We start from the raw sequence: 12217 nt of genomic DNA, 5'->3' as shown, positions 1-12217 counted from the left end.
CCGATCTCGTTCTTTGCTAACTACTGGGTCGATCCACGTCGTCGTCGTCGTCATCGTGCTTCGTGAGCCAGATCTAATTATAATCCAACGGATCGCTCGATCGCGCCCGATAAGCGCGATCGCGCTCATCGACCTTCCGTTTCGTTCGATCGAAATTGAAATCGAAATCGAAATCGAAACCGATCGATCGATCGCGTGCATCGAGCGTTGCACCGCGTTCGATTTATTTGCAGACTAATCGGCCGATTTCAATGGAAATCGTGAACGATCGACGACGACGGACGGAGATCGAGTTGGCATAATGGAAGTAACGAAATCGCGGCTATAGAAGTTCGAAAATCGCTGATGCACTGGCATTTTCTTTCTTGTCTCTTTGCTCGTTTCCAATGCTAATTGGGTTTTACCTTCGTTTATTTTTTTTTTCTTTTCTACGAAGCTTCACTCCGATCTTTATCGAGTGCCATTGGCTGCTACTCGAATTTGCCATCGCGCAAATTGCGCGATTATAGATCGGCAATGGCGATTATTCGCTGAACGCTGTCAATGTCAGTCCATGGCACTCCGTCCTCTATTTATTTTCTCTCTCGTGCACGGGGTGCCTTTTCGATCATTGTGCGAACGCGACGATAAACAACGATTCGTGGTTAATTTTGTTCCCCATTCTCGACCATCGTTTGCAAACACGCGCAGAAAATGGCGGCAATCGTTTTTTAACGTCGAAATTTGCACACGAAGCAAGGCATCGCGTGACCGTCTCGAAGTCCCCATCCGTGCGAGCATTTTTCTTTTCTTATTTCTAATTTCGATTCTTATTTTTCTCTGCTTCCGTTTGTTTTGCCTTTGCTCAGCCGCAGTTTTCCTTTTTGAACGATTGAAAATAAAAAAAATATATAAGAAAAAGAAAGCAGAGCGACGCCTCGTATGGTTGCGCTTCCACCGCGAATACGATTTGTCATAACCGTGTCCAGCTCTCTCAGCGCAAGCTCTCTCCCGATTTTTTAGCCGATCTTTTCTCTCGTGCTCCTTCGATGTTTTCGCACGCTCTATTGGCTTCCCTTCACGCGTCTCCCCGGAAGGGACACGCGGAATTTACAACCGAATCCGTTTTCTTCCATTTTTAACCGGACAGAAAAGGGAGAGAGAGAGAAGAGAGAGACGAAAGCAAAATTCCAAAGACAAATTCGATTATGCGTCTTGATATTCGAAGCGCCTTAATGTCGATTCAAACGAAGGGGAGCAAATTAGAGAATGAGAGAGCGAGAGAGAGAGAGAGAAAAAAAAAATCGAGAAACAAAAATTAACGAAAATGTAAATTTCAAAAGTGAAAATAGAAAAAAAAAAAAATTTTACCCTGGGCTACGTTTGAGGGTAAATTGTGAGGGCGGTGAGCTTGAGCGAGGGTGGTTACAGGAGCCTGTACGGAGGTCTGTCCGCGGGACTCCAGAGACAGATGTGTTTCGCCAGCATACGATTGGGCCTCTACGACGGGGTGAAGTCACGCTACGCTGGAATCATCGACGGTACATCCAACAAACTCCTAACTTTTTGATTACGTAATCCTCCTATACGATATAACCGAGTAGACGCGCGGGCGCGAGCGAACGATCGCCGCGCACGTGCCCCATCTCACTGTTACACGAATCAGTAACACACGCGTAAGTAATGGCTGGTTGGTTGATCATCGGCCATCATCGGCCGCCGCGTGCTTTTTCCAACCAATTACGAAAACGATTCAGTTATAGAAATATGAATAAGATGAGAGCTCTGCTCTCGCAGGCTAATTTTCTCCCGATTTATCGCCGATCGCGAGTCCCGGACGCTCTTTACTTTTTCATTTTATTTTATTTTACTTTTTTTTTTACGTAATTCGAAAAATCGGTTAATCGGTATCTCGTCTCGCCGATCGTCGCCGTTTCCACGATCGAGTAGTCGAGAGGAAGTAAGAAAAGGAAGAAAGAAGGCTAATCACGCGACTTAATGATCGAAGATTAGGTCATCGCTCGTGTTCTGCACAAATTGGATTACGCGTCGATTCGCTGTAACTTTCTATGCTTTTATAATTCCGTGTCGTGTTCGAGATCGACCGATTTTTCTCGGGAACGAGTTACGGTAGCTTTTTGCTTTAATTTTGTTTATTTTTTCGCGATTAGAAAAATGTAGAAGGAGACGCTAGAAGATTGCGCGTCACTGGATGTCGTAGTTGGTACGATTTCTCGGAACGCGATTTTTCAGATTCTCCTTCGAAATTCTGCCGATCGTGTGGATACGGATGTATCATTGATAAGAAGACCGGGCTCGCGCGTTTTCGACATTCCTCTGTACGCGTAAATAATCGAGTAATTGTTATCGCGACACGCTCTTTTTATCGGTCATTTATGTAACGATTCCTCTGCGAAAGATAAAGCGTGTTCGTTGACAGCTGAACGATCGCGACGCGAATTTCGAGCTCGTCTCCGATCCTCATTGTGTCGCATGTTCTGAACGTTTCCTTGCGTAACTCGTCAACGTGGTTGTAACCGTGCCTCTTAACATCTTTCTAATTACTTGCATCGAGAGATTTGCTAAAACGCCAGGTACTCGCGATCAACCACTCGCGTTGTTGATAACGAATACTTGCCAATTGGATATGGACTCTGTCAAATTGCAAATACAACGTCGAAGTACAATCGACGCGCGATTAAATCTCGATGGGATCGTTCGATAGTTGGCAGAAAGTTGATCTCGAGTACCTGCCTGGAACATCTCGTACTTGACCCAGTTCTTGTCGCAATGTAATATTGTACTCTCGTAAAAAAATGAAGTCGTTGAGAAAAGAACCGTGACGTTAAAGTTATCACTTAGACAAAGCGTTGGTTGTAACGCGAAGATAATCAATGTGCTAATAAACGTGCTGTTAAACGTGCTGTACCGCGCAGAGCGCGATCTGTCCCGCCCTGCATCCTACTTTTTTCGATCTAAATCCGTCACACGGAACGTGTAACGTATTCGAAGCAATCCAGACCCCAACACCGAACCGGGCCGTCTTTTCACCGTACTCTTTTGTCTTGGCAGGTAATAACAGGAGCGGATCGAAGAGTATCTCCGTACGAATCGCCGCTGGAATCACTACTGGAGCCCTGGCGGTGCTCTTTGCTCAGCCGACCGACGTCGTCAAGGTCCGCCTACAGGCTGGAAGTAACGGACGATCGTCGGTGAGATACAGCTCGACCCTGCAAGCGTACAAGAATATCGCTGCCGAAGAAGGGACACGGGGCCTTTGGAAAGGTACCATCCCCAATTCTGAGTACCATTTTCTCTCATTCCCATGCGTTAATAATACCTAGGCGCTGTCAAACACCACGCGCGACCAACATTCCTCGCGGATCACCGATTTTTCATGGACACTGTGATTCAAAGTTTGCGGATCTACTTTTTGGGAATCAGATGGCTTCGAATTTATATAAATTTCGTGTAAATAGACAAGCGTAGAGTATAAAACTTCTAGAAGTACGGAGTAAAGTACGTAATCATAGAAAGCATAAAGAAGCTATCAAATTTTCGTTCCAAACATTTTATCATACCTAAACAAATGCAAAGGGTACCTCCAACTTAAAATACCGAATTCTAGCCAATTAAAAAAATAACTTCCATCTGTCAAGATCCCCAACAAACGCACGATTACTTAACCCCCTAGTATTCTCTTAATATACATTTAGACTTTCAGTTAAGACCCTATCGAACCGAGATTTCGTTTGGAATCGAGAGGAATCATCGAATGTAATCACCTCCTACGATCATATTAAAACCCAACCGGAAAATCTGTATGTCACTTTGAAACCATAAATCCAGCTGCACGAATGGAACATCGAATCGCTGAATTCTAAGCACGTTCTCTCGTTTAGGAACCATCCCCAACATCTCGAGGAACGCGATCGTGAACGTGGCTGAGATCGTCTGCTACGACATCATCAAGGATTTCATCCTGGACTACGGCTACCTGCGCGATGGGATTCCTTGTCACATAACGGCCGCCGTGGCGGCAGGACTGTGCACCACCTTGGCTGCTAGTCCCGTGGACGTGGTGAAGACGCGTTACATGAACAGCGCCCCTGGCGAGTACAAAGGCGTGAAGGATTGCGCTGTTCGCATGCTGAAGAAGGAAGGAGTGGCAGCGTTTTACAAAGGCTTTGTGCCCAGCTTCACGCGTCTGGTGTCCTGGAACATCGTTCTATGGATCACCTACGAGCAGTTCAAGGTCTACGCGAAGAAGCTGAACGGCGACCGCTAAGCACCATCCCGGTCACGCCGTTCTCGTCGATCGACCTAGACGTATCCGTCGATTCGCGAAATGTACACGCACGAACCGTGTTTTTAATCAACTACAGCTTCATAATCTGTATTTCGATCGGGTAGCTTAGGGATGGGAGGATGTATGTATAACGTGTATCTGGTAGATTTGGTCGTTACGAGTAGAACCTCCTGCCTGCCGTCGTTCGCTGTTTATCATGGTGTTTGATCGTGACACGTGTGTACCTATAAGTTCTCTTCTAAGTAGATAGTGCATGTGACCGATTCGTTAAACGTTACTATTACTTTGTATTGATTGTCGGAGTAGGCCGGGTTCTCGATGAATTTCATAACGTTTAAGGATCTATCGTAGGTGGCAGCCGTTGTGTCTGTCGCTAGCTTTTCTACCTAATACGTATCCGTATGTAATAACGACTCCTAGGATTCTTGCCTATGCATACGTAGAGGGCGCGTATACGATTTACCATAGAAAAGCTGTTACGCTGCTGCTTCGTAGAGTATAATTGTCCGCACGAAGTTAGATATTAGACTTCCTTTCTCGTTACTAAAATATTTAAGTGTAAGAGAATTTAAGCACAATTCCGTTTATATCGTTAAAATAGATTCGTTATAAACGACGGCAGCCGATTCTCCCATCGTCTATCAATATATTTTCGATTTTCTTTCCGTAGGTATGACCGCGCGTGCACTCGTCATCGGGGTTGTCGCGTCGGTGTCAACGTCCGCGATTCGGCATCGTGAGAAACGGAAGAGAAATGTCCGTCCAAAATTATCTGACACGCGATTCCGGTACCATTCGAGGTGATCGTGATTGGCCTATTTCAAACGATCGATCGAAAGGGAACGGGAAGGACGAGAAAGGAGCGCTCTTTTCTCAGGAGAGTGTCGCTTTTTTCATCGAGTGCACGTACGATCGAGATGTTAGAAGTCTCTGAATAATCCATAACGAAACATTTTTGGCTACGTAAGTCAGCTTTAGAGGTATCAGTAGGACAATAGAGGAAAAGAATTTCTCCCCCGATGAATATCTATTATAAAATCGCGCGCATTACGATACGCCAGACAGACAATAAGGTTTCAAAATTGATTTTAACGTGTTTGCGAAATTCGTTGATAACTGCCACACACATACACATCATTCGAATGATTTCCGTTTCTAGACTCCGATTTATTCTTCGACGCACTGTAGCCAACGAGCTAACCGATGATCCTTCGCTATGTCTACATACAATTGTAATTCTTTCTTCTAATTATTACGTTACGTTTGCGGGATGATTTGTCGCAATCGTTGCTAGATATCGGAAAAAGTACGGGCGAGTATTTCACGCAATCTCATTTCGGGTCAATTAATATTATACAGGGCACAATTTTTATCGAATTTCGATCGACCATTTGTAGTCTGTTTTTAAGGCTATGTTACCATCTATTGATGTACGTTTCACATTAAAGAGCAATTCTTATCTTATTAATTCCGACTGTGTCATCAATCTACTGCTTTATTTATCTTTTTTTTTTTAATTTTTACTTCATTTTCCGGTTCACGCAGTTTACCATCAATCGATAAACGAAACCTATGTCTTCTAGGGGTGCACAAGTTTTCAACGTCACGTCGATCCTCGTAATCTGTAATTGTAGCTCGAGTACTGTACAGTATTAATTGCGACTACGTTTAAACGTGAATCGTTGATAGACCAATTCTTTACGATGACGACAATCCACGCGAATTTCTCTTTTAATTACGTTTACGCTACTGTAACGAAAAGTTTGACTGCCTCTATGACACGTAACAGAAGCTGCAGAGAACAGGGAAATGGTCTCAACCGAGCAAGATGTCAATCGATGTCAAGAAGAACTGTCGGAGATGTGAACCATTATGTCTTTATCGTGCATTGGCGTAGCCAGAGGCGAATGTGGTGATTTTATTTTTCGGCACGATCTATGTCGTAGACTTAGAACCGTCGTCGACGATCAGAATTGACAATTGTCAAATTCGCGAATTCGCGAAGCTTGGAATACTTTTGGTGGAGCACGAATTACAAGGGGAATCGAGTGATCGTTTCCCGAATCGGGGATAAAAGCTCTAGCTACGCCACTGCTATCTGTACTGCTATCTGTTAAGTCTGTTAAGTGTGTCTCATTCTCGGAAAACTGCATTTCACGACGAACACCGCTTTAAGAAGTCTCTTGCGTACAAATGCTCGATCGTAGGCCTCCGTTGCGGATGACACAGTTCTTCGAAAACGTACAAGCCCCCGAAAGGGGTAGGAACTAACTGCATATTGTAGAATTTATGGAATGCCCGATCAATGTAAACTCACTTGGTTTTACGCATTCGATGTGCTACGTCGCTAGCTAAACTATTTTTCATCATGCCCACGAGAATAATTTCGATAAATTGCGATAACTTCATGCAAAATGAAAACTCTCTTTCGATTATTCGCTGTAATTCAACCATTCTCTGCTCTTTCTTTTTCTCTCGCTCTTTCTAGTCTTTTCACTTTCCTGTAGCAAAGCGTTTTCGATTTTTCTACATTTTGTTTCTTTCGTGTCAATCTACTCTCGGTTGGATCCATTGCATGCACGATTAGGGTTGCCATCTTGAAATCACGAACCGAAAATTCAAGAATTATAAATTACGATTAATTTTTAACAACTGCTAAACGATTGACGATTTAATGATTGTTGTGAATGTATTTTTTGAGGCAAAATCTCAGATTAGGAATCGAAAAACGGATGGCAGCCCTACGTACGCCATTACACTGATCGAGCTTCGATCTCTCGTGTCGATGCCCGCCATGTTTGTTCCGCTGCATCGATGTAAAGACTCGCTTTCTGTTCCCCGCGACTCTTAAATTCTAAATTGCCAAGTCTAAATCACAACTAAAGTATTGTTCTAAGCACCAAATCACTGTATGTAACGCTTGTAAGCAGCTTGTATTAAAGATGAGCAACACGATTTCCGAATATCCGAGTTTGGCAAACTTCGTGCGAAGCGATTTATGCGACCAGCGACTGAGTCGATTAATTAAGCATTTCGATGTGGATGATCGATTAATTTCTAACACGATTTCCGAATATCCGAGTTTGGCAAACTTCGTGCGAAGCGATTTATGCGACCAGCGACCTCGTAGGGAAGTCTGAGTCGATTAATTAAGCATTTCGATGTGGATGATCGATTAATTTTGGACGCTTGCGAGATCTGGGTGAAAATCTGTAGCGACATGTTTGCCGTGTAAACGAGCTTAAGCTTTTGCCAATCGATAGAGTATGGTAGAAGTAGAGTAACAGCGAGGTACAGCGAAAAAAGGAAAACGAACTCTGCCTGTCAGAACGTTGCTTAATTTCACGCTCGGCTAAACGAGCCTGCAGTTTCAGCGAGAAGAAGGGTAATTAGCTTCGATCCTTTTAGTCCTTAAAACCGCTTCGAACCGCTTCGATTTGCTGCCGCGTATATTTTCCAGTCGTTGATTACGTTGATTGTTCGCGTGGTTGAATTTCGAATCGAAAGCTTCGCGCTTCTGTCGATTTGCTTTTGGCGTTCATCGTTGCTTCTGAAACTCCGATTAAGCGGGGGGCACCTTTCGTACAGGTGTCACTGAGGCTTCTCGCGCGTTTAAGATGCTCAAATTTAATAGACGTTTCGATTTACAACTGGCGAGCGACGCGTTCATTTTTCTTAAATTACTATACAATGAAACGGGGCTTCAGTTCTTAGATAGGATCTCCTTAGGAATAGCTTGACATTTGTTACGAGTTTTAAATAAAAATTCTTCAAAGTGTACAGAATCATTCCACGGTGTTTTCACGTCTTTATTTCACAAGCAAAACCCGTACAACCACCCGATCGCTGTACAAAGAATCGAGAAGATCGATTCCATCGACTAGAATTTTCCTAGGCTTCGAAGTCGGACTCGTCCGAGTCGCAGCTGGACGACATGTCATCCTCCATGCACCCTGACTCCTCGGGGACCCCTTCTCCCATGGGAATCCTACGGAACAGCAATATACTATATATCCATGCGAACGTAAAGACAAATCGGTCTGTTAGCTATCGTCAGTAAAACGATCAGGCAAGATTCAGTTTGTTAGACGTATTAGTAACATGGACAAAGGGTAAGCACTTGAGAGAACGTTGCTACAGACAAATCTTGCCTCGATCGCTCGCTACGGGATCGCAGCGAGATGGTGCACCGCTGGTTTATCCTGAATACATTTAGGAGGCATTTTCGACTTCCGCAAAATACATTTTAGCGGACAACAGTCCTCCACCAATGACCTGCGTTCAGAAATCCACGACATTATCCTGACATCGAATTTTCACCTCGAACACAGGTTACTTACTTGTCGATGCTCCAATCCTCACCGCAGTCCTTCATCATGGACAGAGCCTGACAGAAATCCTGACCTATCGCCTTCAGGTGTTTGGTATCCAGGTGCAAGCCGGCCAAGGCTCCCTGGTCGCATCCGCAGAAGCTGCTCTCCATCGTGTAGCTTCTATTTGGAACGAGAAAATCGAGCATAGATATCGAACGAGATCTAGTGAAATAGAGGTAAAGATGATGGATGATCGGTAACGATTGTACCTCGAGACACCCAACTGCCGCCATATGGCTACCCTAGCCGTGGACTCCTTGTTCCTCTCAACCTTGAACGAGCAGAGTGGCAACGCGAACGCAGGAGATATCCTCTGCATGAGGTGCGGCAACATCTGAAAGGCGAATCGCGGGACTTGGTCGCTAGTTGCACGAAATCTCATTATCCTTCCTGATCTATGCAGTATTTTTTTCCTCGCTCGAGGAAGGGTAAGGTAATCGTAATTCGGGATCGATAGCTCTCACGTGATCGGAGAAATTTGACGAGATCGTTAGAGAAGGAATGGTAGCACTGGCGAACCTAGTCCGAACGTGAGGGTGCATTCGCGTGCGGAATATCTAAAATTGGAGCACACGGAATCGATGTACCGATCCTGTCGGCTGTAAATTACATCGGGCGAAACGAGTTTCACGCGAATACTTGCTCCCGCGCTGGAGAACCGCTCGCTCGTAAATTGACTTCGATAGATCGCGCTAGATTACCGTTCGTAGCAATGTACTCGTTGCCGGCGCATGTAACCCGTACGTGTCTAAAAATAATACCCTAGTCTTCGCTCCTCTTTCGTTCCCTTACCAAATACTGCGCCGGTTGGTCCGGTTTCGCCCTGTCCGCGGCGCTCCAAGAACCCGACCTTGAGCAACCGAACAGAAACACGTTCTTCCTCCGTGAATGGCCGTGATAGTCGACGAAAACATAGGGAGGTCTTTGCAGCACCCTCGTGCAGTACTCCATCAGGCCCTTGGTGTGATAGATCACCGGATGGAGCACCTGGTTCGGGTTGCTCCATCGCCTGTTCAGGTCCTCGTTCGTTAGTCCGTATCGATTACTGTAATCAACCGAAAATAAACCCTCGGACGCACGTTTCACGCACTTCCCGTGCAAATGAGAGTACACCGAGCATGATTATCGTTATCCGCGATGTCGATGGAGATGATACGTTCCCCCGGCTGGAAGTTTGATGTAACGCGCTGAAACCGTAACCTCTATTTACCATATTTATTACGGACAAATGAGCGATCGGAGCGATCCGGGTGTATTTATATCGCGGAACACAGAGTGCTTCCGAGAAGCACGGTTTTAGAATTTCCTGCCAGTTTGCACGTCGACGGTGTGTGCACGTCGAACCGAGAAGGAGAAGGGCCTTGTCAGAGATCGTCTTCATTTAAGGATTCAGCCGCGGTTAGAAGGACGTTTCCGGCGGCCGGAAGTCTGGCCGGAGGAAGTGACGCCTCCGCGTCGCGCATAGCTAATAGTGGGGTACCGTGGACCCCTGGCTTACACGCCGAGGCCGCCATTTCGCTTCTACCCGTTGTCTCGAGATCGTTTCGTGTCGTGTACATAGCGCTAGGTACACGGAATACCAAATACATCTGGACAGAAATGTCCAAATATTTCCACCGCGACCAACAACACTTTGGCCCGTGTAACGAACTCAAATATTTGACGTTTTTTCGAGGTTAAAAAGAAATCGGCGAGACGCGCGACGAGATCGAGGCACGAGGTTGATCCGTGATAATGGTCGATCGTTGGTTCGTCTGGTTTTCTCGAAGGAGAGAGGTCGTTGGAGAATTCTTCTCGGAAGCGGAGCGGAGAAGCGAGAAGCAAGAAGCGTAATACCATGGAGGGAACATCGACCGAAGATAGAAATAATTATCGAGTACCAGTCACGATTACAAGAAGTCGCTCACCGTGGGATTAACAATCGCTACACGCGTACCCGTGGACATTTTTTTCTTCCGATCATCGAGACATCGGCCACGTAATACAAACATTAGCAATTTGACGCCTCGTAATCGCTTCCGGTCTTTAAGGTAGTACAGACGCACGTGACACGGGCCCAAGATAGCAACGTAACGATCGATATCTCGCGTCGGACAGATGGCAAGGAATAATAAGAATAATGGACACGCGGTGACGATGCACCTGCGGATGATGTACGCGAAGAAATGCCCCGCGCCGCGTGTTCGTCCTCGTTGCTCGCCGTGGCTGCTGTCGTCGCGAAGACGGAGGACGTTCACCGGCGGGCATTCGTAGAAACCGTCGAAAAACAACAGTCATCGGAGATAATAGATTTCGTCCGGCGTGGAACGAGAAAGGAGAGGAAAGGGTAGAGTGGAAACGAGACGCGAGCGACGAAAAAACCGGGCAGGAATTACTCTCGGACGCGTATTAAAATGAAATCATCGCTGACGAACACAGTGCGAACAGTACAGCTCTGTTAGGACGGCTAAAAACACGGAACTTCTCGAAACCGCCATTCCGTTATCTTGTAATATCCTCTATATATTTCGAACAGCTCGAGCCATAATGGGACGAGTAGGAGGAGCAGGAGGTGGAGAACGGGTCCATTATCGGGGGACCTCTTTCTTCCAGTTCTCTAATAGCAACGATAATCATAGCCGTAGTTCCAGGACGATTCATTAGGATGGGAAGCAACGCGACTCGCCGCGATTATACCGGTCGCGATGGTTGCGCAGCTGCAAGAACGAGGCGGCTAGGAACGAGCCTGAATTCGACGGCGCGATCGGTGCACGAAGCGAAATGCCAGGAGACGCGGTTACACGCGAGCGACAATGAAGCAATTGTACAACGAACTTCTTCGCAGTTTTATTAGTCGACCGATGTAATGGGCAACATCGGTCTGTTCGTGCTAGCAGGCGATGTCAATGACTCGGACGGAGGAGCCTTGACCGCGAACTTCTCTCACCTTCTCAGAGATCCTGTACAAATTACGCTTAACCGACCGCTCGTCTCGGCCTGGCTGCACGCGTGAGATTTTCAAAGGTACCGCCGCTCTCCGTACACCTGGCAAGCTTAAAAATCCCGCTGAATTACCCGCTCGTTGGATTACGATTAACGAGCGCCGATCGCGCGATTTATCGTCATAATTTAATCGATCGTAAATCACCGCTCGAATCACCACCGTTCCAGCTTCATTGTCATTTTCGCTCCATCCTCCCGACATCGGTCGCTCGGGCGCGCGCGCGCGCGCACCCGCCTCTCTGGCCGATCGCGAGAAATCCGGTACCGGTCGTCGCGATATCCACCGCGACGCTACTGAACTGCATTACCGATGCGGCACGGTGCAGCTGCGGTCTCGAGAGGATTACATCGAAAGTGGTCGTACGCGTTCTCTTTGGTTTCACTCTCGACAGAGCGAAGCCGATTATCGCGCCGCTACAAGGGGCCGCGAAACGCGCGGGAATCGTGGAATTCGCGGATCGTGAAAAAAATTCTCCCTTCGCGAATTCTCTGCTTTTTCCACGGATCAAACGACGTAGCGATTACTTCTATCAACGTATTAACGGTTCACGACCGCGAACCGACACAGACGGAT

General features: G+C 46.4%; 2 protein-coding genes across 2 annotated transcripts in view; one reads left to right on the top strand and one right to left on the bottom strand.

Annotated features, from left to right (window-relative positions):
* The window catches only part of LOC108553964 (mitochondrial uncoupling protein 2), a 15541-nt gene extending 8238 nt beyond the window's left edge, over nt 1–7303 (top strand). Inside the window, exons 5-7 of the mRNA XM_017909064.1 lie at nt 1411–1520; nt 3052–3264; nt 3882–7303. Of these exons, the coding sequence (XP_017764553.1) occupies nt 1411–1520; nt 3052–3264; nt 3882–4267 (709 nt within the window). The 3' untranslated portion in view covers nt 4268–7303. The remainder of the gene's footprint in view (nt 1–1410; nt 1521–3051; nt 3265–3881) is intronic.
* Nucleotides 7304–8058: 755 nt separating this feature from the next.
* The window catches only part of LOC108553962 (cytosolic carboxypeptidase 1), a 31553-nt gene continuing 27394 nt past the window's right edge, over nt 8059–12217 (bottom strand). Inside the window, exons 16-20 of the mRNA XM_017909062.1 lie at nt 9454–9706; nt 8871–8995; nt 8629–8781; nt 8409–8563; nt 8059–8276 (exon numbers count right to left, since the gene is read on the bottom strand). Of these exons, the coding sequence (XP_017764551.1) occupies nt 8452–8563; nt 8629–8781; nt 8871–8995; nt 9454–9706 (643 nt within the window). The 3' untranslated portion in view covers nt 8059–8276; nt 8409–8451. The remainder of the gene's footprint in view (nt 8277–8408; nt 8564–8628; nt 8782–8870; nt 8996–9453; nt 9707–12217) is intronic.

This window comes from Eufriesea mexicana, unplaced genomic scaffold (assembly GCF_001483705.2).
Source record: "Eufriesea mexicana isolate 0111107269 unplaced genomic scaffold, ASM148370v2 scaffold14421, whole genome shotgun sequence".
Classification (NCBI taxonomy): Eukaryota; Metazoa; Arthropoda; class Insecta; order Hymenoptera; family Apidae; genus Eufriesea; species Eufriesea mexicana.
The sequence above is the reverse complement of the archived record's forward strand: the minus strand, read 5'-3'. Positions and strand labels throughout refer to the sequence as shown.